The 27,368-nt window shown below is 43.9% G+C and overlaps 1 protein-coding gene and 2 long non-coding RNA genes across 3 annotated transcripts in view; 2 read left to right on the forward strand and 1 right to left on the reverse strand.

The window, feature by feature from the left end:
• The first annotated feature begins 3,753 nt into the window (after nucleotides 1–3,753).
• LOC137159782 (uncharacterized) lies at nucleotides 3,754–21,370 on the forward strand. Its single transcript, XR_010921736.1, has 4 exons — nucleotides 3,754–4,061; nucleotides 16,000–16,073; nucleotides 19,180–19,302; nucleotides 21,076–21,370. It is a non-coding gene; the product is annotated as an uncharacterized lncRNA (long non-coding RNA).
• Nucleotides 19,624–25,699, reverse strand: LOC137159781 (uncharacterized). Its single transcript, XR_010921735.1, has 3 exons — nucleotides 25,612–25,699; nucleotides 22,309–22,467; nucleotides 19,624–20,866 (listed from the first exon to the last, which is right to left on the reverse strand). It is a non-coding gene; the product is annotated as an uncharacterized lncRNA (long non-coding RNA).
• RIPK2 (receptor interacting serine/threonine kinase 2) overlaps nucleotides 25,600–27,368 on the forward strand; it is a 42,010-nt gene continuing 40,241 nt past the window's right edge. The window contains exon 1 of the mRNA XM_067558251.1: nucleotides 25,600–26,810. Coding sequence (XP_067414352.1) covers nucleotides 26,620–26,810 — 191 coding nt within the window. The 5' untranslated portion in view covers nucleotides 25,600–26,619. The remainder of the gene's footprint in view (nucleotides 26,811–27,368) is intronic.

The raw sequence follows: 27,368 nt of genomic DNA on the forward strand, positions 1-27,368 counted from the left end.
CACAGTCGGTGCCAGCCGAGTCAGCGGTTGGCAGAGGGGCCGGCACAGTCGGTGCCAGCCCGGTGCAGTCAGCGGGAGCCAGGTGCAGTTGGAGCCAACGGTCGGTGGGAAACAGGCGTGGTCACTGCCAGTGGTTGGGGACTCAGCGAGGCCTGAAGGCAGTAGGAGACAGCAGCAGAGGGGGCCTGGTCAAGCCTGTGTCGGACAGGAGCGGCATAGGGGGTGGAGCCACACCCAAGAGGTGGACATTGCAACCACGCCGGTCAGTACAGGGGGGAGAAGGAAGGGAGAGGTGAAGGACACGCCCCATACTCTGGGAGGGGTTTGGGCTCATTGAGTTCATGAACTCTGTTTGCACTGTTTCCCAAACCAGTGCTGTGTTACCTCTCTTTTGCTATTAAAAGGTTTCTTTCTACACTCAGACTCTGTGCTTGCGAGAGGGGAAGTATTGCCCTTTGGGGGCGCCCAGGGAATAGTGTGTAATTTCCCAGGTGACTGGGTGGGGGCTCGAGCCAGTTGGTGTTGTATCATTGAGAGGGACCCCTAGATATAGAACCCGGCCCTTGCTGCTGCCGACGCGGTCTGGCAGAAGGGTTACAGTAGGATAAGAAGTAAAGGGCTTAATCTGCAGCAAGGGACATTTAGGTTAGATTATTAGGAAAAAGCTTTCTAAGTATGGGTAGTTAAGCTCTGAAATAGGCTTCCAAGGGAACTTCTGGAATCCTTGTCATTGGAGGTTTTAAAGAACAGGTTAGGCAAACGCCTACCTGGGATGGTCTAGGTTTATTTGGTCCTGCCTTAACACAAGGGACTGGCATTGATGACTCCTGGAGGTCCCTACCCAGCCCTGCATGTTTATGATTCTATTCTATAGCACCTGCTGTGGAGCAGCCAGCCACAGCTTGTTGCAGGCACCCTGGAAGCCTGCTGAGATAGTGGTCTAATATATACTAAGAACACCTTAGAACCTAAGAACAACTTAGAAACATTAATGTCTGTGGCAACCCTGTGACTGGCAGCTCAGCAGTAGCAAGTCACAGAAACAGGGAGATATTAACAGGCAGAACTGCCAGTGCTGCCTATTTTTAAGGTCCCCTTATAAGACCCTGTTTTTAGTTACTTATAACGTGGACAAACAGTAGCTATTTGGACTGAACTTTTCCATGTGGTTTACCTGATTTAGGCTGAAATTTTTGAACAGGTTCAGCCAACTCAGTTCGGCTGTTTCTGAGAATGAAATATGTTGATTTGCCATATTGAAAAAAACTCTTACAATTGTTCTGGAAAGTAGCTTTAGTGCCCCCATGCTTTGGAACAGGGACCTGAAATTTGGCAAGGGGTGGGCCCTTGTGTCAGGGATGTGTCTTCAGCTGTTCCAGAGAAAATTTGGCCAAGCAATAAAATTTGCAAATATCTCAGTTTGCACACGCTCAGTAGAGATCTGTTAGAGCACAGATCAAATCTCTGGAGATTTCTTCCACACTGAGAATGTCCCAGTTCCTACGTGCAGTATCACTACAGAGGAACTGAGCATGCTTCAGCCTTGGACGACAGGGACTCCGAAGGACTTTCCCCGTTGTAGCTGCTTCTGGCTGCTGTGGGTGGGGCTGGGCACAGGAACTGTGAGCAGAGAGACTGTGTTCTTAATGACCTCCCTGCTGGCACTCATGCAGCATGGAGGAAGGAGTGCCTGACTCAAATGCAGAAGGAGCAATAGCCAGTCGGGGGCGATGGGAAAGAGAAAATTAGGAAATAGTACACAGAGGAAAAGAACAAAACTGGGACTGGAAGCCAGACAAGACTGGGGCTAGCTGGGCAAGGAGCCCTGGAATGGGAGTTCTGTGGAAAAAGTATTAGATGATGATGTAATTGAGGATGAATCAGGATTGCGTACTGAATGAGACAGTTGTCTATAGGGCCCTTACCTCATTTGTTGCAGAACTTGGAAGGCATGTACTATTTGCTGATCTGCTAAAAACTAAATGCTGGGGCCCTTAACTAAAGGGGAAGAAAAAACTAAGCCCCGGCTACAAGTGAGTGTGTGGGACAACAAAGGAAAAAGCAGGGACAGGAGTGAGGGCAAAGGTTGAAAATCAAGGATCCAGAGGAGGACACTGAGCAGAAAACCCTGAACAATGCCCACTGCTCCTCAGAGGTGCCTAAGGAGTCACTGGACACCATCCAAAGGAAATCTGCCCACAGATGTGAGAGGACAAGGTACAGAAACAGGGCCCCCAGTTGCAGAGTACGCCACCCACATCCAACTTCCTCCCCCTGGAGTGATGGATGGCTATCTTGGCCAGCGTCAGGAGTAGGATGATGAGGAAGGAGATCAGGAGGTGTGGGGGAAAGTGCAGCCAGAACCTCAGTAAGAGGTTCTATATGAGCCAGCAGATGCACCCTGCATAGATGGGTCTCCCTCTCACCACAAAATGGACAGATATTGGAAGAATTCATGAATCATGGCAGGCTCACACCTGTACTCATGACTCCATGAAGGAGACACCAACTGATACTCCCAGCAGGCCATAGAACTAGAGTTACTTATCAGTGATTTCAGATGCCACAAGGCGGAGATGGATGGCTGCCTTGGCTAGCTCAGTTCAGCATTCAGGGAGAAGCAATGTAGATGCAGATACATTGTCCCAGCTTCCACAGGCATCAGAAATTGCTGTGGTACCTACATATGGAGTGAAAGCTATTGCAGTATGAATCATCAAGAGTCAGAGGCCCAGGAGAGTCTTTATGGTTGCATAGCAGAAACTCTGAGCCTGTCCCCTGAAAATGTGCCATCTGCCTCAGTGATATATTGTGTTGGACCAATCCCCATTGCCCATGTTTAATGCTGCTGACTGGCAAAAAGCCCAGCTGCAAGATACTGATATTTGTGACACACTGCTTGCTAAAAGGCTGGGGGCGAAACTTAGCTGCAATGATTCCTTTTACCCCTGAGGATAAACTACTAATGAGAGAATGGAGCAAACTAAAACTGGTTCAGAGAGTGCTGTACCAAATCACAGCAGGTCTTTTACATAATCAACTAACACAGCTAGGGTTACCAAAAGAGTACTGAGCCTTGACCATGGGGGCCCTGCATGACGATGTTGGACATTTGGGAATGGAGAGAACCCTGGAACTTATTAGTAGAAGATACTATTGGCTCTGGATGGCTGAGGGTGTTTGCAGGAAATGAGAGACATGCACTCAGTATCTTCAAAGGAAAACTCTGCCCATTAGAGTTTCATATCTGGAGAATATTACTAGCAGCAAACCTCTGGAGCTGATATGCATGGATTTCTTGTCTTTAGAAGTGGACAGAAAGAATACTGGGAACATTTTAGTGACTGACCACTTTTACATGGCATGCAGAGGCATATCCCACTTTTGGGTTACAGATCACTTTAGTACTGAGTGCAGAGGTAATAAAATATATTTATCCTTATTCTATGAATAAAGGCACCAGAACTGTACGTAGCCTGCCCTGCTTGAAAGGGTGACCCTAAACTGAACCTCACTCACTAAGCAGGGGTTAGGGATGCTAAATCCCAATGAAAGAGTGGGTGGGGGAGGGACAGGTGTTCCTACCTAGTGGTGGTTGCTCTGACTAAAGAGTTCTTCCCCTCTCTAGTGTTTAAAGACAGAACTAATTAGATTCAACTGAGAGTCGTTTCTGTTCAGTGATTGCCAGAGCTGAATCACTGGTAAGTGGGTCTAAGGGCTATGCCTTAGAGTGCTGTAGGGGCAGTGGTGAAATGAAAGACAATGTAGCGGCTGCACTAGCCTGATACCTAGTGAAATCACTAAGAACTGAAATCACTAATAACGTGGGTAGAGCATCAGAACATGGCATTGCAGAAGTGGGAGTGAACATCCGGCAGCAGCAGCAAGCAACAAACAGTGGCAAAGAAAAGCAGCAGAGACAGTAGCAAACAGCCGGTTGCAAAGGCTCATGGTAACCAAGAGGACATTGCTTGATGCCCTCCATCTTTCTGCAGTAGGAACTGAACACCTGTGAATGCACTTCTGAACTCTAGGTCTTCGCTAACCAAGGACAGCCAACTGTGAGTGGGTGCAGTGGAGGGAGAGAGGAATGATGTGTTAAAGTCGTTCATCGGACTTTCCCACCACCAAGGACACTGCCCAATGCTCTATGGGGTGGGGTATGCTTAGGGTCACTTGCTCTTGAATGTGCTTGTGGTGTTTTCCCAAATAAATGCTTGGTTCCTTTCCCTCTTAATAAAAATTCCTTTTGTTATGCACAAACTTCATGCTTGTGAGTAGGGAAGTGTTGCCTCTTAGGGGTGCCTAAGGCTGGTGTTTTCTCAGGTTACCGAGTGTGGGCTCAAGCCAGTTCTGTTTTGTATTATTAAGAGGAACCCCAAGATATTGAATCTGGCCCTTGTTGCTGTCGACTCTCCCTGGCAGAAGAGTGACACTCACAACATAATTTAAAATGGCAGTGCCATTACAGATAAGTAGTTATAACAACAACAACAAACCCTCACCTGTTTTACTATATATTGTCTGTTATTGTCAAGATAGGTTTATGGCACCCAAAACATTAAGTAGATATTCATCATATTACTAATTCCTAGGCTGATATTCAGGAAACGTTACTGTTTTATTGATGCACACTGTGAAGAAAAATTGGAAATCTTCTTAAAAAATTGGCCTCCAAACAAATATTCTGGTGCTCAACCAGTAGCAGCATTACATAATTTAAACTTAACTTTTACACATGTATAAAACACCTCAGAGCAGAAAATGTAATGTCGTAATAAATAATTTAGAAACAGTTGCTTGCATGAGCATTCTGTCAGTAATTTAGTTCTGTCTCTTCTGCCTGACAGGTGTGGAATATTGTGTGCATGATACTAACAGCTAAAAGGCATTGATACAAACAAAGCCTATTCAGCACTTTTACAGTGGTGAGATGCATTAATAATGTGGTTGTCACAAGGTCGTCTGACAACAGGAATACATGTTTATATGAATTACCAGGCCCAAGCCATGGGAACAATGGCTCACACTGATGGTGTGGTTCCATTCCGCAAAGTGTAAACTTGGGGCCTTCTTTATCAACAGGGTTGAAATCCTGTCTGAAGTGAAATCAATAAGAGTTTCATCATTGGCTTCAATGGGGCCAGGATTTCACCCTAGATCTTGTGGATTTAGTCATATCTGCTTAGTTTAGTGCTAAAAGTCAATTTTTAATTGCATTTTGCTTCTGCCAGCACCGCACAGCCAACACAGCTAAGGGAGAGCTGCCGAAGCATTTTGCTGGCAGCCTGTAATACACATTGGAAGTGCCATTTTGGGGATTTAAAGGATTTGTTCTGTTAAGTTATAGTAGATGCATATTATTTGGTACTGCATCAGTGAATTCAATATACACTGAAGTTCTTTGATTAAAAAAAATAATTTCAAGGTTTTATTTTTTTAAAAAAGGAAGAAGGAAAAGGGAAGTGTTACACCTGCAGAAATGAGACTGCAGGATCAGGGCCCACACTTCCTTCCCTGTGTTTCTTCCACCAACTAGCTTGGAGCTTTTGAATGCTACAAATAATAAGTGTTAGAAACATTTCAAAACTAGTAGCTGTAGAGAAAGACCAAAACAAACATGGAATCTGAAGCCTCCCAAGATTTCAGAGAGGTGGTTAGCTTCAAATGTCTGATCTGAATCTGCCTCTAAGGTTTTGGTCAAAATGCAAACTGTTTTCTGGTTCTAGTTAAGATAGGGTCCAAGGTGGCAAAAAAAAAAAAAAAGTCTCATGAGAATTTCTGATCTTATAAGATTTCCACCATTCCAAGATGAATGGTGAAATCAGCAGTCCTGCAAGATCTATCATTTGGAGCTAACATCTCATGAGACCAGCTCACAGAATTTCCGCACCACTGAATCAAGACCATTGACCTTGAACCTGAACAATGGATTTAATTCTATTCCAGATCAAATCGTTTCTAGGGAACTTTTTGTTGTGTTTTTTTTTTTTAATTATTATTTGGGGGTGGGGGAATTTACATCCTGCAGATTTTAGCTGCTATTCTTTTCATGTTTTGCCTTTCTTTAACAACACAAGGACTGCTATAGTATATCTTATATTATGAGAACAGAGTGCAGGTCTAAACTAATCCTGATTTGATATGGAAAACATCTAAGGTTTTAAAAGACTTGCTGGAATCTGACCAAGTTTAAGTTTTTAACATTTCATATGTCGCTTCACTTAATTTTTATTGCATCATTTTTCCTATATGCCAAGTCTGATAAATGGAATATGCCTCATTGTAGATAACAACCACAAGATGGCATGCAATTCATACAAAAATGCTTAACAGGAAGAACACAACAGAAAAAAGTCAATGTTATGTATTTTCCTTACTGTGACTGGAAGTTTAAAGAATTTTGTAATATTGACTCAGAGTACTTCAGTCTAAGTATCTTGGGAGTTTCAGCCTATTCCACTCCTAGTTTCTCAAATAGGACAAGGAATAAAATGGGCTGGATACATCTTACCATGTTTTTATATTCTCTCAATATCACCACAGTCAGATCAGAAGTTTAAAAGATACACATAAAAATGGTTTCAAACAAAAAACAAGCTTCTACAGCAGCTGTTGGAATGTAGTGGGAATCCTTGTGGCAAACTTAGAACCTTTAAAAGTTTCATTTTAATTTTTTTTAAATGTTTCTTTGAGCATTATCACCCAGTCACAGGGATTTGTTCTACTCAGACTGATGGAGTTCAGAACAGTCAATGTATTCTTCAGAAGATTTCTCTCATTTGTCCCACAGATGTACAACAATTTTAGCTGTCTCGCCCTGCATGCCTGTGACTGGTGACCCTGCATCTTAGTTTAAACTACTAATCTCCAGTGCAAACTTTTTGAATTAAACCTAAAGCATTCCCCCTTTCCATACAAATGTAGATGATATGGCAGGTGTCCACTGTTACTGATAGCATCTGAGGCCTAAGCCCACTCATGCTGAAGAGCACCACACCTAGAGAAAGCAAGTTTGAATGTTTCTGCATATTTTTAGTTGCATACGGTTACAGGAACACTTAACTTAGGGTTGATCTCTATTCTTATGAAGCATTCAATGACCCTGTGATAAGAAGTCCAGACTGGGCGGTCTACTGGTTAGAGCACCTGCCTTCCAGCCCCTTGCAGCTCTTTCAGGGCAGTAGAGGTGCTTGCTCCTGACCTTAAGCCAGGAATCTTTGGCTTTTTACCTGCATCTGGGCCTTGGCATTTAAGGAGGTGTTGTTGGGGACCTGGGCCTTCCCTCTCCACCAGGTGCCAGCCCAGGGAACTGTGGGAAGCAATACCAGGAGGGTCTTTCCTGCAGCAAATCTAAGTTTGCTTCCCTGGGCTACTTCCTACCTTTCCTGTTTGGGGCATGACAGTCACTCAAAAAGAAAAAAAAGACCAAAGGAGCTGGGTGCTGTGGATTCTCAAAGGGGGGGGGCGGGCAGAGAAGGCACTGCCCAAGGGCCATGTGCTCTCACAGCTTCCCTGTCAGAAGAGACTGAGGAAAAGGAGGTAACACAGCATATGTATGTGTTAACTTTTCCAAGTCAGGTTTTCAAACACTTTCCCCCAACCCCTCCACACCTCTTTTCATCCTATCCTGTCCAGTCCCTGCCCCCTATATTAGTTCAGTGGCGATGGATCCATTGGGTCCTTATGGGGGGGGGAGGTTGGAAGAGGATTGGCACCACACAGGGGGGTGAGCCCTCTGTGTGCAAAAGGAGGAGAGATCCAAGCCTGGAGGATGCCTCTGTGCACAGATCTAAGTGGGGGCAATCTGGCCTACAGATATCAAAATGATTAAAACATGGGATGGCTTTGTTATGAACTGTCACAGCTGAAGAGATGCTTAATTACTGAAGTTTCAGAGAGCCTCAGGCTAACCATGGCACCTTACCCTGATATTGTATTGTGATATTTGTATTATGATGTATCATCAGAACGTAGCATCATCACAGTGCAAAACAATGTAACCCAATGTCAGGATGTAGGACTGAGAATATTATGTGAGTCAGAGTCTGCTAACACATGACACTCCTCCTTTTCTCTCCTCCTCCTCTCACTTCCTCACTGCTGAATAGGATCCTGGCAACTTTTATCTGTTTATTCAGCACTCTCTATGGTGCCAGTGTGTTGCAATAGTTGAGTACGTGTATATTCACTCATGTCTGCCAACAAAGTTCTAAATGTTAAAAATCACTCTCCAGGACATTCTGAAGACTTTAGATAATTCCTAAAAGACTTTAGATCTTTAAAAACCATGTAGGGATTTGGGACAAGAATAGTCTTGCTCCCGTGTACCTCATGCTAATTAAAAAGAAGCTGTACCAAGGAGTGCTTTAGGTATACAGGCTAATAAGGCAGCCGCTTAGGGTTGCAATTTACACAGAGTTCCATTGCTGTAGCTGTCACTGTCAACCAGAGTTGTGTGTGTGTTTCCTCCTGATACAAGTGCTGAAGTAGACCAAACCAGGGTTTAAGCCAGGGGAGGCATGGGGTAAACATGGAAAGGTTACTTACCTTGTAAAACAACGAGAGTTCTGTGGTACCTTAAAGACTAATGCATTTATTTGGGCATAAGCTTTCATGGACAGAAACCCACTTCAAAGCTTGTGCCCAAATAAATGTGTTAGTCTTTAAGGTGCCACACAACTCTCATTGTTTTGCTGAAAACAAACTAACATGGCTACCCCTCTAGAACTTACCTTGTAAAGTAATTTGAGTTCTTCAAGATGTGTCCCTCTATAGGTGCTCACCTGAGCAGAATATGCGTTCCCCTAAGTGCTCTGGATCAAAGATTTTTCTCAGCAGTGCCCACAGGTCTGCACCTGCATCCTAGACCCCCTCGTGCCCTGATATGAGGGTATATAGTAAGGGGCAGACCCACCACCACTCCAGTTCCTTCTCAACTTCGAAAGTCCCATGAAAGAGACTCTGAGGCAGAGGGGAGGAGTGTGGGTACTGGAGGACCCATAGGGACACATCTTGAAGAACTCCAGGTACTGCACAACATAAGTAGTCTTTCCTTTGAGTAGCATCCCCACAGGTGCTCCATGTCAGGAGACACTCAAGCCATACCTCCATTATGGAGGAGGGTGCCAAGGAGGCAGATTCAGTACAGATTGTAGGACAGCATCTCAAAGGCTTCAAATCATGGCAGGTCACAATCTGCAATCCATTTGGACAGTCTTTGGGTAGAGATTGGATGTCCCTTCATTTGTTCTGCAATAGAGATGAAGAGTCTAGGGGAAACCCAAAAGGGCCTAATCCCGTCGAGGTAAAAAGCAAAAGCTCTTTGGATATGCAGGGATGGAGGACTGCTGTCAGGCTCTGGGTTTTAGGTAGTCAGGCCTGGTGGTTGAAGCAATGGTCAAAGCCAGACGTAGGGTCGGACCAGCCCGAGGGCATGCTGAAACCAGGCTCAAGGAACAGGCTGTGTTTCAGAAGCAGGATTAGAGTCCTGGATTAGAGCAGGATGGTATTCGGAATCAGATCAAAGCCAGGCTGGCATCAGTCCAAAGGTGGGGGGTCAGGAGGTGGGTGCCAGGTTGGAACAGGGCTAGAGCAGGGTCAGGATACGGCAAAGATGAGGCTGAAGTGGGCTGGAACAAGGCTTGGGCCATGCTGGGGCAGGGGCAGGAAATGGATCAAGGGCAGGCTGGAGGCCTAGGGAGTCTGATACCACAAGGCAGAAGGAGGGTTCCTGTGGCTCAGACTAACTTGCAGCTCTTGCAGGGTCAGTGACATACCAGTGCCTGGAAGTACTTTGACTTAGGCCCTGCTCAGGGATAGGCTGCTGTAGCTTGACTGTGGGCTGAGTCACTGCAGGCTCCACTTACAGGATGGCTCAGTACAGCTGAGTTGCTGCAGCATGCCTGAGTGATGACCAGTCTGATGAGTCAGTGCAGGTTTTGCTGGATGGGTGAGTCATGGCAGCTGAGTGAGCAGCCCTGGTCTGGCTGTGGGTTTGCCTCACACTCATTTCTTCTCTAGAAAAGCGAGGCTTGTGGTAGAACACAGGTAGGTGAATCTCCTGATTTTAATGTGGAATTCAGAAGAGACTTTAGGAAGGAGGCAAGGATGTGGATGTACAGTCTCATAGACCTTAAGGCCAGAAGGGAACATTGTGATCATCTAGTCTCACCTCCTGCACATTGCAAGCCACAGAACCTCACCCACCCTCTCCTGTAATAGACCCAAAACTTCTGGCTGAGTTACTGAAGTCTTCAAATCATGATTTAAAGACTTTAGGTTACAGAGAATCCACCATTTACACTAGTTTAAACCTGCAAGTGAGCCATGGCCCATTCTACAGAGGAAGGCAAAAAAAAAAAAAAAAACAACCCAGATTTTCTGTCAATCTGACCTGGGGGAAAATTCCCGCTCAATCCCAAATAAGGTGATCAGTTGAACCCTGAGCATGTGGGCAAGACCCACGAGCCTCACACCTGGGAAAGAATTCTCTATAGTAACTCTGAGCCCTCCCCATCTAGTGCTCCATCTCCAGCTGTTGGGGATTTTTGCTATTAGCAGTCACGTATGGGTCTCAAATCATTGTAGGCAATCTCATCATGCCATTCCCTCCACAAATTTATCAATCTCAGTCTTGAAACAAGTTAGGATTTTTGCCCCCATGGCTCCCTTTGGAAGGTTGTTCCAGAACTTCACTCCTCTGATGGTTAGAAACCTTCATCTAATTTCATGCCTAAACTTGTTGATGATCAGTTTATATCCATTTGTTCCTGTGTTAACATTGACACTGAACTTAAATAACTTTTCTCCCTCCTTTGTATTTATCCCTCTGATGTATTTATAGAAAGCAGCCATATCTCCCTTCAGCCTTCATGTTAGTTAGGCTAAACAAGCCAAGCTCCTTAAGCCTCCTCTCATAATTCCTCTGATCATTCTAGTATCCCTTCTCTGCACCTGTTTCAGTTTAAATTCATCCTTCTTAAACATGGGAGACCAGAACTGCACACAGTATTCCAGATGAGGTCTCACCAGTGCTTTGTATAATGGCAATAATACATATTTACTGGAAATACCTCACCTGATCCATCCTAAGATTGCATTAGCCTTTTTCATGGCCGCATCACAGTGGTGACTCATAGTCATTCTGTGATCAATCAATACACCCAGGCTCCTCCTCCTCTCACTTCCAACTGATACATCCCCAGTTTATAGCAAAATTTTTTATTGATAGTCTCTAAGTGTCCTTTTCAGTATTAAATTTCATCCCATTACCATTACTCCAGTTTTCAAGGTCTTTCAGGTCTTCTTGTATGATATTCTGGCCCTCCTCCATATTGGCAATACATCCCAACTTTGTGCCATCTGCAAATTTTATTAGCGCACACTCCCACTTTTTGTGCCAAGATCACCTTATCTTGGTAGAACACCGTGTATGATGGGTCCGCCCCCAATGCTACAAGCTCCCTTACTCTCCTGACCGAAGTAATGGCTACAAGAAATGAGGTCTTAAGTGATAAACGAAGAAGGGAACAATGCCTCATAAGTTCAAATGGTGGATTCCTCAAAGCATTGAGAATTAAAGTGAAGTCCCATGGCAGAGTTGGTTCCTTGACTGGAGGGAAGAGCTTGAATAGGCCTTTGATAAATCTTGCAGTAGTATGGTGGATGATGACTGAGAATCTCTCTGTGGGAGGGTGAAAAGCTGTGATGGCAGTTAGGTGAACTTTGATGAACCTCAGCAATAAGCTTGTGGTCTTTAAATTCTGCAGATACTTGAGGATGTGAGCCAAAGAGGATTCGAAAGGAAATATAGCTTGAGGGTTGCTCCAAGCCTGAAAGCATTTCCAATACCTCACGTAAGTTTTCTTACTTGTTGTCTTTCTGCTATTGAGTAGCCCCCTTTGAACTTTTGGAAAGCAGACTTGTTCTATACCAAAGAGCCATTGAGTAGCCATGCCTTGAGATGAAACATTGCAAGACTGAGGTGGGTGACCAATCCAGATACCTGAGTTATGGGTCAGAGGAAGGTGGAAAGGAGGCTGCACGGATGTACGAATCAGCTCTGGGAACCACACCTGTCTCGACCGCAATGGCCCTATGAGAATGGTTATCAGTTCATCTTGTCTCAAGCTGCTTAGGAACTTGAGCAGAAGAAGCATATGAGGATAAGTATATAGCAGGACTTGAGGCCATGTAATGACTAGGCATCTCCCATGGAGTTGAGGCCATGTCTTCTCCTTGAGCAGAATCATTTGCACTTTGCACTGGATTGAGTTGTGAAGTGATCTACTTATGCATGGCCCCAGGTAAGACATCTCTCTTGGACACTTTGTTGTTCAATTCTCACTCATGGTCGATACTGAAATGTCTGCTGAAGGAATCTGCATTGTGTTCTGTAGTCCTGATAGATAAACAACTGATATTTAAATGTGGTGTAATCTCCACTAGTTTCATAGTTTTATGGCTTCAGCACATAAAGACCGGGATCTTGCTCTTCCTTCCTGATTGACGAAATACATTGTTGCTCTGTTATCTAGAATATCATATTGCCTCTTTATAAATCCATAATACACCCACATCTTCAATACTGCATGCAGATCTGGTTGCTCCATCTCAAAAAAGATATATTGGAATTGGAAAAGACAGAAAATGGCAACAAAAATTATTAGGGATATGGAAAAGCTTCCATAGGAGGAGAGATTAAGAAGACTGGGAATTTTCAGCTTCGAAAAAAGATGCCTAAGGGGGAATATCATAGACCTCTATAAAATCATGACTGATGTGGAGAAAGTAAATAAGGATGTGTTATTTATTCTTTCTCATAACACAAGAACTAGGGGTCACCAAATGAAATTAATAAACAGCAAATTTAAAACAAACAAAAGGAATTAGTTTTCACACAATGCACAGTCAACCTCTGGAACTCATTGTCAGAGGATGTTGTGAAGGCCAAGACTATAACGGAGTTCATAAAAGAGCTAGATAAATTCATGGAGGGTAGGTCCATCAATGTCTATTAACGAGGATAGGCAGGGATTGCTGTTTGCCAGAGGCTGGGTGGGAATGGCCAACGGGATGGATCACTTGATGATTACCTGTTCTATTCATTCCCTCTGAAGCATCTGACATTAGCAGGATACTCGGCTAGATGGACCATTGGTCTGACCCAGTATGGCCGTTCTTATGAATTATTCTGATTGAGTGGTCCTTGATGTGAGGTAGGAAGTGTTGGCAAGTGTAACAGATTGCTCTGAGATATGAAGGATTGTCTCCTGAGGAGTCCATTTGCCCTGAGCGATGAAGTTATGGAAGCCTGCACACCAACCTGGTAGTAATCCTTGTGGGAAGAGGCTGTATAAATGGAACGCCCATGCACTTTGTGGATCCTTCCACCATTTCAGAAAATTGAGGATCTTCAAAGGTACGGTGGACACCTGCTTGGATAGACTGTGTCTGTTAGGGGTGTAGACTGTTCTTAGCACCCCAGAGCCTCCATGGTCTTTGCTTACTACTGAAGCAGAGGTGGTCAGTTGAACCGATCGGTCTCAAAGAACACTTCTTAAGTAGGAGTTCAAGTTTCTCCTCCCTCAAATTTTTAGATCTGCTTTTAAATCCTAAGCAGATCTTACATCTAGGAGTATGGGTTTCTCTTAAGCAGTGGAGGTAGCTTGAACGTCTGTAGCTGACAGGAAAGGACCTGTGGCAGATCTGGCAAGGTCTGAAGCCCAGGGTCTTCGGCATAACCTGTACTCGAAGCTGTGGATGAGGCCCAAGGAAAAAAAACCTGAGGGCCCAAAATGGGCAAACAAGAAGAGGGGACAGGAGACCCCCTTAAAACATTAGCTTGTGCTAATAATAGAAAAAATAAAGAAATACATAAGGAAAAAGGTATAACAAAGTGAGGTGTAGCGAACTGAATAGCTCAGCTGACAGACACCGTGATGCTCTGTCTCAAGCCACATGCAGTTGAGAAGGAGCTGGAGTGGTGGTGGATCCAGTATATCCTCATACTGGGACACCAGAGTGTCTATGGTGCAGGTGCAGATCCATGGGCTCTGATGCATGGGTGTAGTTTGGGAAGGGCATACAGAAGTCAAATTATGCCTATTCTCTGCTGACAAAAATTTCCAATCAAGAGTGCACAGCCACATACATAACCTGACCTAGAACACACATAAAGACACCACTCAAAGAAGAATCTGACATTTTGTCCTTGAAGAAAGCAGGATTTGGGAACTATTTCTCTTTGATGCTGACTTGATTATCTAAGCCAAAGAGACTTCACAGGGCCAATCACCAGAGTTGCTACTTGTGTAAAGTTTCGAAAAAACAAAATCTGGGATAATCCATAATAAAAAATAATAGGGCTATCTGTTGTGACCCTATTTTTCCTGCACAAACAGAAAAGTACTACAGCCAATGTTAGCCTTGTGCAGCATGCCCTGCAAGCCAACAGAGCTGTTTTGGTCTATGGGGTTGAAGTGGGGAGCTTGTTCCAGAACTGATTAGAATTACGTTAGGGTGAGTATGTGTGTACATTTAGGGTGGGGCATAATTGTTCCCAAATATTCTTCCTTCAATTCAACAGAAAAAAACAAACCTTTCATCCTTCAAACTCAACGGAAAAAGAAATCTTACCTCTAGGAAATTCAGTGTATGGAGCTAAATAATCTTCCCAATCAAAATGTAAACCTCTCCTTCATTCAGATGCAACATGATAATATCTAGGTGAGTATGCCAATATCTACATTTTACCAAACCAGTTTGGCTACTTCATCTGATCTGAGGTTTGCACAATCTGAAACACATGCTGTAGGCTGTCTCCTGAGAATTCCCTACACCAGCAGAAATGGTATAAAAATTAGAGGGAGCATAAGCACACACAAAGCTCATTCTTGTCTTTCATTGGTGTATAAGGTAAGTAATTGAATAACAAACAAAAGGCCACATGGTCCTCTTTGCAGTAGAAAAGGTAAAGCGAAGGCAAAGAGCCCCAAACTTATGTTACAGAGAATAGCTGACTCTGTATCATATTATACAGTCATGAGAACAAAATGTAGCAAACAGTGGGTGTGACTAAAAACACCCATTGAAGAAATTTTAAAGAAAACCTTCTAGATAACGTGCTGGAGAAGATACAGAGGACTACACTAGGGCTGAGCATATAGTTCATAACATAACAAATAATTTCATACTTTCATAATTTTTTCTGTTCCCTTAACAGGTAGATTGTGAAATTCTTCAATTTTGTTAACATTTTGCCAATATGAAAATCTTGCGAACAGTTCATTGCAAATATTCAAACCTTGAAGAAATTCATGCCGTGTTAATTAGCTACATAAACTATGCTCCATGGTTGGATTACTAACTAAGAAAGCATGAATTTTTATTACAATTGAAAATACAAATTTAAATTTGCTTACCGTGAATCTTTGAACACTTAAGCTAAAATTTTTCTTTCCATTAATATGTGTTAGTTAAGCTCAAAAGTTCACAGAAAGCAAACTCAAAAGAGTTGTAGCAGCAAGGGGCCACAGAACATGGAAATGTGTAAATGTTAACAGGAAACTACCATATTTTCAGATTTACTAGATAAAGAGTTGGGTCAGTCTTCAGTCTACCAGTAAAATTGGTGTTATAAGTCTCAGCAGCTTAATACACAAGAAGACTGTGTTCTGAGTTCTTGACATGCTTCATACGTTCTTGTAAATAGTCTTATCTAGATGAGATAATTTTAATTACAGCTAATCTAACATTTGTATATTTTTATGTTAGTCATAAATAGTAAATCGTGATAATGGTTACTAGAGTTTACATGTTTAATATAAAATTTATTTAGCATTAAATTATTTTGACAAACACAACCACCTTTACCACTTGATTTTAATGACCAAGTCATAAAGTTCCTGAGTTATATGCCAAAAATGTAGCAGTTTACTCTGTTTAATCTGCCACCAAATTCTATATACAAGCTAAAAATTCTTATTTATTGTGCAGTCACATCAAAGTCCAACTCGAAAATGATTCCACTCAGAATACTTCCAAAACATCTGCAAACTCCACAAAAGAAGGTATGGTTCAAAGAAATGGGGGAGAAGTCCAGACAAAGTCAAAGTACTAAGAGCCTGATTTTGCTCATTATTTTGATAATTAGAGTTTAATTTGAATTATTTATAATATTTTCATAGATTCCTAGATTTTAAGGTCAGTAGGGACCATTAAGATGATCATCTGCTTTGACCTCTTGCATAACACAGGGCATAGAATTTCAGTAAACGATTTCTTCATCAAGCTCACACCTTCTGGTGTGAGCTTGATGAAGCTAGAGCATATTTTATAGAAAGATATCCAATATTGTGTGTTGTACAAATAATGAAGTATTGTATGTAACATCCTTAAGCTTGTGGTTACTACATTTTTGCTGAGAGGAGGAGCAAGGCTGCCAATTTTGTGGGCTTTTTAGTAAAATATGGATCACCAACTTTTCTACCATGAATTAATAAAGGAAAGTGACAGCCTTGCTATCAGCAGAAATATGTATGTCCATGTGGCAAGCCTAAGCATACAGGGGCCACCTGCAGACTGAAAGCATGTTTGTAATCAGTCTTGGACTGCAAAGTGCTCAGAAAAAGTCATTGCATATTTCTATATTTTGAGCCCTCTTTCTATCATATGGGCAGTTTTTAATCAAATGGGAAACCTGACAAGTCTTTGAAGTTTACATTGCTCACAGGGAAGGATGTTGGGAGTGACACCGATTTGAATTCATACTTTATGCCAGTGGTTCTCAACCTTTCCAGACTACTGTGCCCCTTTCAGGAGTCTGATTTGTCTTGCGTACCCTGAGTTTCACCTCACTTCAAAACTACTTGCTTACAAAATCAGACATAAAAATATAAAAGAGTCATAACACACTACTACTGAAAAATTACTTATTTTCTCTTTTACCAAGGAATTATAAAATAAATTGATTGGAATACAAATATTGTACTTACATTTCAGTGGATAGTATACAGAGCAGTATAAACAAGTCATTGTCTGTGTGAAATTTTAGTTTGTACTTTGCTAGTGCTTTTTATGTAGCCTATTGTAAAACTAGACCAATATCTAGATGAGTTGATGTACTCCCTGGAAGACCTCTGCATACCCCAACATGTACGTGGACCCCTGGTTGAGAACCACTGCTTTATGCCACAGTAGTAATGGGAAACATCTGAAAACCTTAGCTGTTATTATATTTATTAATCATCATGAATAGATATAAAGTGTGAATTTCATTTTGAATGTTGACTTCATGGCATACTGAGAATATAATAGCTGGCCTACAGGACCTCACAAGCTTAAGGCATGAGTGGGAATAGCACTATACGTTGTTTACATGGCAGTTGTTTGCATTATAAATAATCACAGAATGGTCAGCATATGGTCAGCATAGCTGAAAGTGCTTCTCAGAATAGTTTCTGTGATGGTTTGGGGAATCTGTCTGTCCAATTTATGAATTCTTAGTGGTGTTTATCCTGTATTTTTGGAATGATTCTATGTGAATGTGAAATCCACCCTTTGCTGACAAGGCCTCTAACATATATCCATCAGACTAGGGACAATAGAGAGTGATTAATCTTGGTAACTGTGCACCAAACAATGGGGAGTGACTGAGATGAGACACCTGTGTGACCAAGAGTCTCTGCAAGGGGCTGGTGGAGTGAAGGGAGTGGAAAATTTCCAAACAAGATGGAGTCAAAAGTGACACAACAGGTATTTAAGGCTCTAGGAGGAACAGGAAGGCTTTGGGTAGGAGAGGGGAAGAAATGGTCATGCTTTCATAGGGGGCTAGTTTAACTGTGGGACCAACCAAGTTCAAAGCCAGCTTACCTAGTTCAGAAAACAAGCCAGGAGCTGGAGGAGATGGATCTTGGGTACCACCAGAGATTCTGAAAGCTTTGGAGAGGTGAGGAAACTGAGGCAGATAAGTGTAAGGTTGATTATTTTTGTCTAGATCTGTGTATTTTTCAAGATCAATGGTACAAAGTTTGTGTGCATGTGTTATGTGTTACACCTCCATCATGTCCTAAAGAGGAAACTGTAAACCCAGAGCACTCACATGGCTGGAGTTCTGGGAGAGGTTGTGTAAGCTACAGGAGAGTATGAGGGGTCAACATTATTCTCTGAAGGTAGGCAGTTGGACCGCAGGGTTTGAGCTCTCAGTACATGATGCTAGACAGAGGATCTAAGCTCTCAGAAAGGGGTGCTAAACAGAGGATTTGCAGCCTGAAGGTGCATCTAGAGACCCCAAACCAGGGGCAGTGCCTGGACTCTGTTCAGACTCTGGAGACATAAAGCACACAGGATTCAGTGGTTGAATCCCTCATAGCAGTCTGGTGAGTATCCATTATGTGAAGCTCTACTAAATCTGTGAGGCTTTCCTAAATGAGGAGGAGGATTTTTTATGTATTAACTTGAAAATTAGCAGGGCACGAGGGACAGCACAAAAGAAACTATGAAGAGCAGAATACGTCAAAGAGATGTAGGAGCTGTGAGAAGGCGGCCCTGGGCAGATATGAGGGGGTAAAGGATTACACCAGGGCAAATATGTAAGCGGATGCAGAGTTATGACATGCTTGAAGGTGAAGAGAAAGTATTTAAACTGAATACAAATAATGGGAGAAAAGGCAGGGGTGAGAAGTCAGTTCAGGGATAAGACTTGTTTAGAGCAGCAGGAGACAAATATGATCTTGACAATAGACCCTTCAATGAACTGCAGACAGAAGGAAGTAGCGGTGGAGAGAAGAGAGAGCAAAGGTTGCCATAATCATGGCAGAAGAAGGCTAGAACATGAATAAAGTTTTGATGATTAGGATTGGGAAGAAGGGGCAATTCTGGAGATATATCAGAAGAAGCAACAGCAAGATTTGGCAATGGATAAATGTGAATGGAATAGGATGGGAGAGGAGTAGGAAATTATAACAGAGGTACATGCTTGTAGGACAGGAAAGATGGTGGTATTATCAGAAGGAGATAAAGGGAGATTTTGGCTGGGGAGATTGCAAGTTTAATTTTGGCTGTATGAAGTTTGAGATGGCAGCTTGGCATCCACCATAACATGCTGAAGATGGAAGGCAAATAGGAGCAATTATTCCCATCCTGCAAAACAGAGGTAAAAGATACCTTTTGTTTAAGGACAGCCCTTTTGGAAGTGCGGAAATGCGTTGTCTTGTACACCACCATTTGAATGTACAGTGCTACATGAATAATTGGACAGCTGAAGGACTTGGCAGAAGATGAGAGGTCAAGAAGGAGAAGGTAAGTGTCCATGTCTATTAGCATAGGGTGAATCGTTGAACACCTGGGAATTAATGAGGTATTCCTGAGGGAGAAAGGGCTGTCGACTGCACACTGAAGGACATGAACATGCCAAGGAGGGGGAAAGGGGGAAACAAAAGGCAAGTAGCTGATACAACTGCAAGTTACCTGCTGCGCAGGGGCTAGAGGTCACTTGAAAAGCAAGTTTAAACAAATGTTAATATCAGAAGGCTGATTTTCCAGTAATAATGCCCAAATTCCCACATAATAATCCAAGGCAGAGGACTTTGAAATCCACCCTTTTAGTACATTAGATTCCATTTTTATTACTGTCCATCAGATAGCAAGAAATCAAAAAGGCACACCACGACAATATAGAAATTAAGTTAATATATCACATGGCAAATTCTGATCACATCACAAGTTCATTCAAATAGCAACATTGTCAGGAACAGAGCTTACAGACTTAATTAGGCAAAGGTCTTGTATTATCTAAAAGTACAAGTTAAAACTGAAGAGTTACTTATCAGTTATTCCAGCAATCAATCACATTTATTAGTAGAAGGGTTAATTTGCTGAATGTGGTATATCTTCTCCACTGCAAATTACAAAGTTTAATGGTCTGTGTTTTGCCAGAGTGTAGCAGGTTTGCACCAGTGCCCCTGCTGCTTAGCAGGTTCCCTGACCCACAAACCACATGCAGATCACAGCTTTGTGCTCCCACTAGTGCTCTTTATTCACAGCCTTTTCCTACCACCAACTATTCACAAATACAGCCCAGGCTCAGAGACCACACAGTCTCAGCCCCTCACTCAAGGCAGCTCTCCTCCAACGGAGGCTTCTCCCTCCTAGGCTGACTATTCACCCCTTCTTTCCTCCTACTGCTCCTGCTATCTCCCTGCTGTGAGTCTCTGGTGAGCCTTCCTAGAGCAATCTAAGGACTGGGGGCATAGTCCCTTGCTGCTGGGCTGAGAGTATGTGCATGTTCCCTTACATCCTGTGATTATTTCTCATTTAATAATCGTGATGGTCACACCCTCCTGAAATGAGGAGGGGAAAAGCCAAGATTTTATTTTAAGTACTGAAATATTTCCAGAGGAAGTTTGTATGAGATCAAACATCCAGAAAGTTGCTTGCTTGCAGCTTTAAGGCCTTCTGTAAGTTTAACTCTTCATTTTGATGTCTGAAAACAGTTTCCTAAAGTAGGAAATTCCAATTTCTTGAAACATATTTTCCTTAAGAAAGCAATATTTCTTATTAGCACTGTCACCTAGGCACCAAATTACCACAAGGAAAGGAATCTGATTAGAAATCACCTCAAGAGCTCACTTCCTCTTGCAATCCAGCCTGTTTAATCCCCACTTCTCATTACAGCCATTCACTTGGGAAGTCTATTGCCTACTATCCACAGATAAGGTATTTATATGCCGGTACAGTGTGACCCAAGTTTGAAAACAAAGGCTGCATTGATACTATTGAACAAACAACAGATGTATGGATGCTTGCACGCAACGTTTTGGATGGGAATACCCAATTTTGCAGGTGTTCTTCAGTCTTTAACATTCTGAAAGAGCAAAAACACTTCTAGTCAATTTAGTAAGACAATAAGTTGTTACTGATCATCACTGAACCTAGTATTGATTTTCTGTTGCAGGTGGTTTTGCACCTTCTATAACTTATTGACCCTTCTTACAGTAAAAACAATCAAAGGGGATTTAAGTAAATCTGGAGGCCTTAAAAACGTGTTTTTCATGTGTGAAATATTTATTACAGATAATGTATGAAGAAAGAACAAATGAATATCAAGGGAATTCTCAATTGATGATCAAAATAAGGAGAATTTAAAAACCCAAGATCAACAGATGTTATGATGTGGCATACCAGTCTTTCAGATCTTGTTGCAATTACTATTAGGAACAGAGAGACAACCCAGATATTGTAAATGAAATGTGGTTTGGATAGCTGTGATTTGTTTGATTAGATGATTATTACACAATGCTGTAATATCCTGTATTTGATATATGCAATTAAGATTACTGGAATATATAAAGGTATATACAAAGGTATATGGATGTGTGTATAATTCAAGGTTTTCCTCTTTTTCTGCTCTAAATTATACACACACATAATCTTTAAAAAACCCCAATGTATTATTTAATACACCATAGTATTTGAATATAAGATCTGTATTTACCATTCTTTATAAATACCATGTTTGAATACAAACTTAGCCAACTTATCTTGTTCACTCCACACAAATACATTTGTGAACACTCTCCCTGCCTCTTATGCTCTAAGCCCCATCTTTCAATATGATATTGGAGGGCACTCATCACCTCACAAGATCAGTCCTTGCTCCAAGTTTGTTTCTGTTCAATTTGACCATGACAGTATTGCCTTCTTTGCATTTGCATTTTCCTTCTAATTTCACGAAACTGACAATGTCCTTTTAATATTACTGTCCACCCAGAAATATCCTGAATCTTTGCCAATTAGACTTCACAACAATAGATGTCAACATTAATGGTGTCTTGAAAGAAAATATTTTAAAATTTCAGTCTACAGCATCCTGCAGTGGCTGAGATGCAAAACCATCACTTTGTTTTCTAGCACCAGTTAATGCCAACAGCTTAAATTTAAAGCCATGTGAAACCCAAAGCCTTTCAAATTACCTGGTAGGATGCCAAATAAAATACCAAAGAAGCATGGGATTTCCCAGAAGCTGTTGCAGGTTTTTCTAAATTTACCCTGTGTAACCAGAAGTTACCCTGGGGAATTCCCACTAGATCACAAAACCTTTTTTCTTTTTAATATACATTCAAATTAGTAATTGAACTTTTTTAGTGAAACAAATAAAATACATAGCTAGATAAATTAAGAAAGCTACTGTCACAGAACTTGAATCTAATGGTGCACTTCCCCTTTCCTTCTGTCAGCAGGAACTATCACCCATTTGTTTTCCTTTTACTGATTTACCAAAGTCGGGCAAATTCTGCTCACACTCACCAGGGAGAAGTTGGGAATGCTATCATTGACTTCTGTGGTTTTCGCATCAGGCTCCAAGTGTAAGTGTACTTCTGGGGTACTTCTGGCTCCTTTGAAGTCAATAGAAGTTTGACGTCCATAGTAATACTCCCATTGGCTTCAGCAGGGCCAAGATTTCACCTGTGGTTAATAAAAACAGGTGTGCTGCATGTTTTACTCAGCTTTAAAACGGTGAAAATAATCTAGAATATTAACAGACTTCAGATCACAGTGATATGTTGAGTAAGTGCAGAATGCACATGTATAGCTTTGAAGAGTTGCAGTCATAAGAACCACAGGTCAAGCATCATTGATCTGCATATTTTAATCTTATTTCAATGTCCCCATCTACTTCAAGGACTCCTCGGATGCTGTCTAAATTCTCTGTCATGAAATATAGAGCAGCTCTTTCTTTCTAAGCCATTAGGCTAATATAGTGACTGAAGGGTTAATCTTTCAGAGAGATTTTCAAAAGCACATAAGGGATATAGAAGCATGAGTGTCTGTGAAAGTTGATTTGTCCAACCCCAAATTCTGATTGGCAAGTTGAGCCTTTTTGACTCTGTCACATCTGTATAAGTCAAGTGCAAAGCTGGGGCACTACTGAAAAACAGAGAAACCCCTTTATCTATTATGTGAAGTAAGTGCTAACTGAGGAAGAAAGATAGTAGAGGTTGAGAGACTCAGAAAGAGAGGGAAAAGAGGTAGTTGGGGACTGTGGTACTAGGAAAAGAAAGCAATAGTTTTTAAACTGCTTCTCTCCCACCAAAGTGACATGCCACCTTTTCAGTAGCAGTTTGTATCTCTACAGCCCCTTTTAGCTCACTTTCTATTTTAAAGACTATCGTGGGGATTATTAATTATTCCAAATTTACTTTCTTTAATAGAAAATGAAAGTAATTATTACAAACTTCTGCTGAACAGGCAACCAAGCTTCTGGCAGCACGGAAAGACAATGAGGAGATACAAATAGTCCAATGAATCGGTGAGGTGGTGGTGCTAGAAAAATATTTAACAGATATTAAAAACAGCACATTTGTCCTCCATTTACTAGAAACCACTTTTTGTAGGAGGACACATATATAGAATTTCTCTCCTCTCCCTTTACCTCAACTTCCCAGCTTCTTAGAGTTTTAGAGATGTTTTTTAAATTAAATAGAAATGTAATGGTCCATTAATGGCAATAAAACCACAGCAAGAGAAATGAGTGAATTAGGCTACTGCCATGCTCCCCAGATGGTGTTGCCTATGGTGGCCTTCAATTTCAACATCTGCCAGGTAAGAACCAATTTGCCTATTATCATGACTTATTGTTAAGATTTATGGTAATTGGGTGTCTGTCACTTCTGTTTGAAAAATTATATTTTTAATTTTAAACTTCCTCATTACAAAAGAAGAACGATAAATGGTAAATGTGCAAATACTGGTCCTAATCCTGCAACGATGTCTGCACATGAGTAAAGTTAAGCATCAGTATAAGTGAATCAGATAGAAAAAATTTTGCAGAGCTGGGGCCACTGGGAGTTAATTAATTGCTAATTTTGAAATAGCCTACACAGAAAAATCTGGTTCATCTATCCTAAGTACTTTATGCCAGAAAGAAAATATAAATGGAAGTGAGATTCAGGAAAAAAACAACAGTCTACAGCTTTCAGTTACTAACTTCCAGTTCTCCGTATTAGCACAGTGGAAGAATCTGTTCTCTTGATGTTCTTATCCCACACCAATCACCATATCTGAGCAACTGATGGGAGCAGAAGGAAGAACTTTTAGTATAAGGGCATTCAACACAAGTTACTTAGGTCTGCTCTACATTAGAGAGGTTTTTTGACAAAAGTCTGTTTTTGTCAACAAAACAGTGCTGGTGTACACACTGCAATCACACACACACACACACACACACACACACACACACACAAAACTGTCCTGTTTTTTCTACAAAATAAAACCACTTTGGCAAGAGGTGTAGGGCTTTTGTCGGTAGAGCTAGGGCAATGCAGTGTCAGTGTAGACTTGTGGTTCCCAATCTTTTTGGCTCAAGGGTCACAAATATCATTTTTACAACTCTGAAGGGCCACCATAAAATATGTATGTAAAATATGTATTGACCTATACACCATTAAGCACTACAAATCACTACATATTTAAAGTAAACATTTTGATGCTACTGTGCTCATTTTTACATTCACTATTTTACAGTGAAGCGGCAGGAGGGAAGCAGCGGGCCACTTAGAAAGATCCTGCGGGCCACTTTTAGCCCTTTGGCCACAGGTTGGGAACAACTGGTGTAGACACTGCCTCCCCTTATAGGGATGGAGGAATTGTCCTTCTTGTCAATTTCACCCTCCAGCAGCCAAGAAATTGACAAGAAAATTGACAAGAAAGCCTGGGAGCTTGCCCCAGATGCTGCAAGCCCAGGGCAGCTGATTCTCAGCTGCCAGCTGGGAAACTGGCAGCTGGAGCCTGGCTCCCAGTTGCTCACCATGCTCACCGAGACTGGGCGGCTGTGGGTGGCTGCCACCCAGCTGGGACTGGGGAGGGGAGAAGACCCTGCATGGCGGTTCTGGCTCCTAGCTGGTACCTGGGGAGTGGGGGGCACCCTTCAGGTAGCCCAGGAGGCTCTGAGTTCCCTGCAGGGAACTGAGAGATGGGTCTCTCAGCTCCCCACACTGCCCCTTAGGTGGGTGGAAGTGCTGCTGGGGAGGACGCACTCCACAGACCCAAGGAGAGCAGTGTGGACATCAGCCACCGCTGTAATTATAGCTGTGGCTGAAAGTCGACATATGTTTTGCTGATACGTTTTTGCAGTGCAGACAAGGTCTTTAAAAGATGAGTGCAGCTTGGTGTCTGCAGCAGCTCCATACGGAGAAAGTCGCTGAAAGTGAAAAGGGAGAATTCACACTGGTGGTTGCTGGGTCCAGTGACTCCTCCCCAATGCATCCGCTCTGAAGTCACTTCGAGAATAAGCATTTACCCAATTTTTCCGGATCTAACGCCCACTTGCAAGGCAACAAGAGTAACAAAAAAAATCTGTCAGGGAAAAAGGGCAAATCACAACGCTTTCATGGATTTTATACGGACAAGTGCTTTTTCCCCTGGCTGTCCTTCACTTCTGCCATACTTTACGAACAGCGTTTGTAAAGAAAGAACTGCGAATCCTCCTTTGTTTCAATGTTTCACTCCGAGCACGGCACTCCTCCCTGGCTTGGCATTTCCACGTGATCAAAACCAATTACCAGACAGGAACACCCTCGCTTGCCACTGATACTTAGTTATGACAGTTACCAGAGTGTTGCTACAGTGAATGACGCGCTCCAGCTGCGTAATGCTCACTTCTTGTACCCCGAGAGGGGGCGAGCAGCGACACGACCGGTGACCCCTCTGCAGACACTGACGGACTCGTTCTCCCCTCCCCTCCCCTTCTAAGCCCCCCCGCGCTGTATAAGCCCCAGCGAGCCGGCCCGGGAGCGGTCTCACGCTCCGCTCTTCTTCGGACTTTCCAGATTACAACGAGCCAAGGCACCGATTTCCCGGAAGAAGGGAGTGGACTGAGGGCTCCGCCGCCGCCTCCTCCTCCTCTGCGCTCCTCGGGACCAGAGCAGATTGGAGAGGAGGGCGCCTCTGTGTGCTCCTCCCCGAAGGAGGAGGTTGGACGTGGGCTGGGCGCTCGGGGCCCCTAGGCTCCTCCTGTCCCCAGCGAGTTAGGCTCTTACTTTTGATCTTTGACGATTGGGGGGGCGCGCATATCCTCCCCCTCCCCTTCTCCTGCCCGGCTGGTGGGAGAGTCCCCGAGGGGAGCGGGGCTGGGGGGAGACCCATCCGCCCGCCGCCCGCGATGATGCTGTCGGGGGCCTCTTTCGGCTGCAAGAACGCGCGCCCGGAGAGGGGAAGTCGGCGGGTCGAGTTCTAGTCCCCGGCCGGCGGCTAAGCTGGGAGCCGGGCAGGGGCTGAAAGGGCATTGAGGGGCCCAGGAGACGGTGTCGGATCCCCGGGCTGCAGGCGGGGGGCGCGGTCCCTAGACCAGGATTTAAGCGGGGGCCCACGGACGGGGCCGGCTACGCGGGACAGCGGGCGCCAGTGGGGGGCGGGAGACAGAGGCGAGGCCGGCCAGGGGGCGCTCTGGGCACGTCCCCGCACCCTTCACGGGTGCGTGGGGCAGGGAGAGGCCGGAGCCAGCCAACCCGGAACCCGACCTCCTCCTGCGAGTCCCTCTGGCGGCCTCCCGGAGCCGCCTCCCCGCCTTGGTGGTGCGGCTCAGCGGGCCCAGTCGGTGGCCGCGGGGCCGGCGCGAGGATGAGCAGCGGGGTCGGCGGCGCCTCGCCCCAGAGCGGCATTAAGTGCGCGCTGCCCACCATCCCCTCCAGCAAGCTGCCCGACCTGCGCTTCCTCAGCCGCGGCGCCTACGGCACCGTGTCCTCGGCGCGCCACGCCGACTGGAGGGTCCCGGTGGCCGTCAAGTGCCTGCAGGGGCCGTTGCTAGACAGGTAACTGGGGGCGCGGGCGGGACCGGCTCCAGCGATGTTTTGCTCCTGGTTCTTCTCCTCCCCCCCCCCCCAACTAGGCCTTGGGCCCCCCCTCCTCCACAGGGCTCCCCAGGGCTGCCGCTCTCCCTGCACCCATGGCCCCCTCTCCTTCTCTGGGGGGGTGCCCGGGGGAAGCAGCGTGCGTCCTGCTGCTCGCAGACTCGCCCCTGCTCGCTGGTGCTGCCGCTGCCTTAATCTTTCCTTGGCTTTGGCCCGCTTCTGGGTTGTCTGCATGTGTTCCCCCCATGAGGGGTAATGGGAGCTACGCTGGAAGGGCCCAGGGCTGTGAGGCGATGAGCGCTTTGGGTCGCAATGAGGCAAGGATCTAGCTGAGATGGGAGGTTTATACTGCAAGCAGATCCCCCCCTGCCACTGTGCCCAGTTCTGACGTGCAGAATCTGCTTACTTCAGCCCTCCACTTCCTCTTAACAATTATCATTTATAGAACAGTAGCACATGGAGGCCCAGGTCTTCCCCCTTGTTCGGGGCACTGCCCACCTACGCAGTGAGAAGCAAGCA

Source organism: Emydura macquarii, unplaced genomic scaffold, assembly GCF_026122565.2.
Source record: "Emydura macquarii macquarii isolate MOO-44397 ecotype Brisbane River unplaced genomic scaffold, CSIRO-AGI_Emac_v2 contig_1897, whole genome shotgun sequence".
In the NCBI taxonomy this organism is placed as follows: domain Eukaryota; kingdom Metazoa; phylum Chordata; order Testudines; family Chelidae; genus Emydura; species Emydura macquarii.